This window comes from Dendroctonus ponderosae, unplaced genomic scaffold, assembly GCF_020466585.1.
Source record: "Dendroctonus ponderosae isolate FM_Combo_2020 unplaced genomic scaffold, Dpon_F_20191213v2 Dpon_F_20191213_8, whole genome shotgun sequence".
Classification (NCBI taxonomy): Eukaryota; Metazoa; Arthropoda; class Insecta; order Coleoptera; family Curculionidae; genus Dendroctonus; species Dendroctonus ponderosae.
This window is the reverse complement of record NW_026019016.1, coordinates 10,388,808-10,394,088: the sequence shown is the minus strand read 5'-3', so window position 1 is coordinate 10,394,088 and position 5,281 is coordinate 10,388,808. Positions and strand designations below refer to the sequence as shown.

Genomic DNA, 5,281 nt, shown 5'->3' with positions numbered 1-5,281 from the left:
TGATTATAGTTTTGGTTTGTTTCAGAGGATTACTCTACAATGGCAAGAACAATATGCAAGCTTGGGGCCTCATTGTGCTGCTGATTTCCAAAGCTGCCGGACATTCTGCAGATATTCCTGACATGGAACAAGACAAGGCAGCAGGTACTTAATTTATCTTTTAAATATTCCGTGTGCATATTAGGATTTATTCCAGAATTTCAATAGTGGGTGTTTTTTTTTGTCGTGTTTAACTGAATGTTGAGTTGTTTATTGTCACTTAACTTGCTCCCTGGAAGCGTTTACTTAGATCTATTGATAGATTGCTTTAAATTGCAATTTACCACTCGGAAATTCCTAGTTAATTGTTTGACAAAAATTGTTTTCAGAAGCTTAGCATTTAGTTTTATAAAACAATTCTTGCGACCGCTAGACGGTAAAACTAAGCTCCATTCCACTTTCTTTGACTTCAGGTGTTCTACATAGCCAGAGGGCACTAGCTGAAGTAACAGAAATGATCAGAACAAGTCACTTGGTGCATAAAGGCTTGGTTAATTTGCAGCCACCAAATAATGTAGACGCAAGCGGCGATATGATGTTTGGAAATAAAATCGCTCTACTAAGTGGCGACTATTTACTAAGTAATAGGTATCTATCGCATTAAACCATTTAATGCATTTTAACCGAGCCTCCTTTATTGCACATTACAGCAGTATAGAATTGGCCAACCTCAGAAACCAGGAGTTAGTAGAACTGATGAGTTCGGCAGTGAGAGATCTAACGGAGGCCGAGTTTGTTGGGCCCCGAGACCGACAGAATAATCCGTTGCCGGCCAAACCAAAAGCGAAACAAGTGGAGTACAAACAGTTTATAGAAAATAATTTGGAGCCACTAATTGTGAGTGAGGCGTTAGGAAATGCGCAGGCTGAGTGGACGTTGAGGAACGTTTTAAATGCTGGTAAGTTGTTTTAAGTACCAACTGCCAAGATTACTACTGGAAACGTTACTTCTTTAGGTTCGCTCCTTGGAAAATCTTGTCAAGGTACATTGAAACTAGCGGGTCATTCGGAGGACCTACAAGAAAAGGGTTATCTATTCGGAAAACATTTAGCCTTAGCCTGGCAGGCATGTCTAGATAGGGAACCCTTTCAACCTGGTAAGAGATTAGTTTTTTGTCTGATCAGTTTTTATATCCAAGATCAAGTTATTCAACACAAATGTTGTAGCTTTAATTTGCTTCTTATTACAGGCTCCAGTGGGTCTTTCAGTCTGGTTTGCGCTCCTCTGATGTTCACTCTACAAAATAAACCGGAACTTTACGAACATATTGAGAAAGGACTCGAAAACGTCGACGAGGTCGACTATGATCTGCTTAGGGCGGAGGTAAGTATCTACTTTTTTGATCAATTTTACTCCGATACCAATAAAATGTTATTTTTTCGAATAAAATCGGTTAATGCTCAAGTACTATTACGCGCCTATTGACAAACAAATTGCAAACATTTTTCATAAAAGTATTTTTAAACAAACTAACAAAACAGTTAAATATCAGTGCATTTGTTTTTCGATTCTTTGCAATATTTTGTCATTCACTGAGTTTCTATGAACTGTTGAACTATCATTCTCTTCGCTGCGATTTGATGTTGCTACACTCCAAGAATATGATTTGTAGGTTTTGGAAGGGCCAGGGTTAGAACTAACAAAAAAACTTCAAAAGGAACATTCGCAGGCAGCACTCAAAGTACTGAACGAACTTCCAGCTTCAGATGCAAGGACAGCCTTGGCTAATATTATTGCTGCCGTGCAAGAATCGTAGACCTCCGGTAAGTTTTACCGCATTTATCTCAAACCAAGTAAATGATTGCGATATTTCGTTTTTTTTTTTAGTTTTGCACTGCATCTTTTTTTAGTTTTGTTTGCGGGAATGTTGGGATTTGAGCGTTTATTTGAAAAGTTTTATCCGGCGTAACTTCGTCACCAAACTATTTACTGTGATAAGTGCTTTTACCATATTTTATAGCAATGTTCCTAGCTTTTTTGGCATTGCATTGTAAATTTTTAATTATTTAAGTGATACCAGAATAAATGCATACATTTTTTATTCGTGGGAATGGGAGAAATAAATATATTTTTGTACATTTTACATATGCATATACAATAAAAATTAATTGTGTCTTGGGTGGATTTTAGATAATACTTTAGGATAGGAACAATTCAGAAGCAACCTGTTATGGCCAAATCAAAAACTTATTAATTTCTGATAAAACATTTGAAATTTATACTTAAAATGGCTTTGTCCAATATTTATTGCACATATCACAGTGTAAAGATTGGAAAATAACAAACTCGTATTGTACACATTTCAGATTATCAGTACTCAAAATTTACAGTTACAATGAACATTATAAAACCTTTAATATATTTACTAAAGCTCGTTTTGCGTCCGTTGCTCGGAATTCGTCTAATATATCAAAACAGTTCTTTACAAAATTTTGCTTTAATTGGCGAGTCATTTCAAGCCCAGGTCCCGATTGCACCAATTCCCTTATCCTATCATAGTCACAGTTCCGTACGTCTTCAGAGCCTTTTAGAATTTCTGCGTAGAAATCAGGATCATGTTGTAAATGGAACAAGATCGGAGCTAAAATTATGGATCTGTAAAGATTTTCGATTTCGATTCACTCGGCTGAGTTTTTATTAATTACCCGATATCAGATCAAATGGTTTTTTGCACCCTTCCTCGAAACATTCCAAGTCGAAATACGCTTGCCATCCTAGAGCCATGTTTCTTCCAAATAGGTATCCCAGTTTTTGAAATTCCTCAGGATGATTAGCTAATTTTAAAGCAGCTTGGCAACTTTTTGCTAACAAGCTACCACTTCCTGAAATTTGAATTACGATTTTTCTAGAATTGCAGTGAGTCTGTACTTCGTGTAATTATTGTACCTAAAAAGTGTCTAAGAGTCCATTCGGCTTTGGCATTTCCAAGAACTTCCTTCACTTTTAACGGAGCAGTTCCAAATTCATTAGGAATTATTATTTCGGATGACTCCTCGAGCGGTTTAGCCGGTAAAGGTCTGTTTTGWTTATCTCGRGGGCCTATAAATTCGGCYTCCACTAAATCCCTTAAACACATAGATACCAATTCGTTTACTTCTTGGTTTTTGAGTCCTGCTAATTCTTTAAAACTGTTGCTAAGTAAATAATCMCCTAAAATTATATATTAAGTTAGATARCACGGYTATATTAGTTGCAAAGCTGAAGATACCTGTCAGCAAGCTCAGAGTATTTCCAAAGTTCAGATCTGAGTATTCTTCTACATCGTTAGTGTTAATATTTAAGACACTGTTATGCAGAATATTACTGGTTCTGATCATTTCAGTAACTTCTGCAAGCACTCTTTGACTATGTAAAATTCCTGTAAACCACTTCAGTTTATCGCGGTTATTCATTACGATTATTAGAAATGAAAAGTGACTTTTATTTCGTGAAGAAACTTTTCAGATTATACAGGGTGAGTTTTATTCGATGACCAGTACAGGGATCTTAGAATGGGCAAATAATTGTAGTTTTGAATGTTCTACTCGAAACCAATTTAATTTTTCTAAAATTTGACAGCTGTCAAAAGATTTGGGAAAAACTTATTTATGGTAAATTTTTAAATTACTCCTAGTTGCGTTGATATTAATTTGACAGGAAAACATTCAATAGAAAACTTGTAGGAAATTGAATTTCAAATAAAATGGCATAAGACATTTCTCCAAAATCACTGTCATTTCTGACATATGACAGAAATTTGCGTTTTTTTAAATGGCAACCATACTTGATTATTGCTTTACCGAATAGAGCATTTTATTACGATTTCTGTGATATATCACATCGTTACGATTTTTTGAAAAATAAAGTGTCTGCGAACAATTTATACTTTTTGTTAATTAACATAACATTGTTTCCATAGCAACAAATAATGACATCTTTCAATTATTGACATTCAAGTTCAAATTCAACTTAGAAATCTAAGTTAGTTTCATTGTAAAAATGAATCATCCCAATCAAGAAATGCGCTACATGATTGAAACCTACATTAGATGTGATAAAAATGCTAGACGATCCTCTGATTACTATTTTGAGATGTATTTTGACCCTCGTCAACCGTGAAAATTTGGGCACTTATGGAAGTTTTACGCAGCCAAGAAATAAAGATAAAGTAATACATGAAGCTGTGGAGATTAATGTCTTGACCATTGTAAGCCAGAATCCACATATTTCAACCAGAGAGATAGCAGCAGAATTCAGGACTTCCCGAAGCACCGTGATGAGAGTTTTAAAAAAATACAAATTCCATCCGTATAAATTATTAGTATCCTAAACTTCACATACTGAGGCATCCAATTSACTTAGATAATATTGTGGACCGATGAAACTCGATTTACAAAGTGTGGTATGTTTAATTGACACAATGAACATCTTTGGAATCAAAAAGATCCCCACCACGTTGAGCAAAGGAGACCACAATTTAAATTTGGGTTTATCCTTTGGAGCGAAATGGTAGGTTCAAAAATTCTTGGACCCTTCATTTTTGAAGGCACCTTAAATTGGAGTCAGTATCTTCGATTCCTTCGGAATAACCTGGATTTTTGTTGGACGACTTAGATTTAGAAACATGGCGTAATGTGCAATGGTTTCAATATGAAGGCGCTCCTCCGCATAATTTTTCCCAAGTGCGGAATCACCTGGACGTAACATTTCCGAGGGCTTGGATTGGACGAAACGGTTCTATTTTTTGCCACCTCGATCACCGGATCTTTCACCTTTGGATTTCTTTTTGTGAGGAGCAATAAAAAACACAGTTTACAAAAACAAATATTGCAATTTAAATGCACTTAAAGAAGCTGTGGTTAGAGCATTTGAAAATATTGATGGTCGGTCCGCAAGAAAAGCAACTTATTCAGTTTTAAAGAGTTGCAATGTTTGCATTGATAAAAATGGTGGACTTTTTGAAAATCTATATAGGGTGATTCAAAATTGGCGTCATTCCTTTTAAGGGGTGATAGAGGCGCCCTTGGGGAGTACGAGGAAAACATTGAAAATTTTTTTTTTCAAAATTTCTAGAAGATATTAACAGTTGAAGATCGAATTTCAACTTTTGTTATTAAGCATTATTTTGAAATGGTTCCATGTTTAATTGGTAGCATATTGGAATGCTGAAGCATTCAAAAAGAAAAATTACGATCTTTGCTTCAAATTACGAAAATTTTTGATATCAAAAAAGTTCTCTTCTACAATTTTTTGATGAAAAGGC

General features: G+C 35.2%; 3 protein-coding genes across 6 annotated transcripts in view; 1 reads left to right on the top strand and 2 right to left on the bottom strand.

The window, feature by feature from the left end:
- The window catches only part of LOC109547004 (UNC93-like protein), a 124,499-nt gene that overhangs the window by 58,274 nt on the left and 60,944 nt on the right, over window positions 1-5,281 (bottom strand). The window lies entirely within an intron of this gene.
- On the top strand, window positions 11-2,469 carry LOC125505433 (all trans-polyprenyl-diphosphate synthase PDSS2-like). Of its 2 annotated transcripts, none has more exons than XM_048669215.1 (7): window positions 11-144; window positions 453-627; window positions 690-937; window positions 995-1,135; window positions 1,229-1,362; window positions 1,652-1,802; window positions 1,867-2,469. In XM_048669215.1, exons 1-6 carry the CDS (start codon window positions 54-56, stop codon window positions 1,793-1,795), a joined length of 933 nt encoding a protein of 310 aa, XP_048525172.1. In that variant the 5' UTR covers window positions 11-53; the 3' UTR covers window positions 1,796-1,802; window positions 1,867-2,469. The 2 variants fall into 2 exon arrangements, with proteins under 2 accessions (XP_048525172.1, XP_048525171.1); XM_048669214.1 differs by having other exon boundaries at window positions 1,890-2,229.
- On the bottom strand, window positions 2,230-3,583 carry LOC125505434 (all trans-polyprenyl-diphosphate synthase PDSS2-like). Of its 2 annotated transcripts, none has more exons than XM_048669217.1 (4): window positions 3,248-3,583; window positions 2,926-3,189; window positions 2,685-2,861; window positions 2,230-2,634 (listed from the first exon to the last, which is right to left on the bottom strand). In XM_048669217.1, the coding sequence occupies exons 1-4, from the start codon at window positions 3,429-3,431 to the stop codon at window positions 2,627-2,629; spliced, it is 633 nt and encodes a 210-aa protein (XP_048525174.1). In that variant the 5' UTR covers window positions 3,432-3,583; the 3' UTR covers window positions 2,230-2,626. The 2 variants fall into 2 exon arrangements, with proteins under 2 accessions (XP_048525174.1, XP_048525173.1); XM_048669216.1 differs by having other exon boundaries at window positions 2,230-2,620; window positions 3,248-3,579.

Excerpts from the sequence above, each read along its gene's own strand:
- LOC125505433 (XM_048669215.1), top strand. The coding sequence starts at position 54 with ATGCAAGCTTGGGGCCTCATTGTGCTGCTGATTTCCAAAGCTGCCGGA. Across the intron at positions 628-689 it reads GACTATTTACTAAGTAATAG|CAGTATAGAATTGGCCAACC; the intron begins GTATCTATCGCA and ends TGCACATTACAG. Across the intron at positions 1,136-1,228 it reads TAGGGAACCCTTTCAACCTG|GCTCCAGTGGGTCTTTCAGT; the intron begins GTAAGAGATTAG and ends TTCTTATTACAG.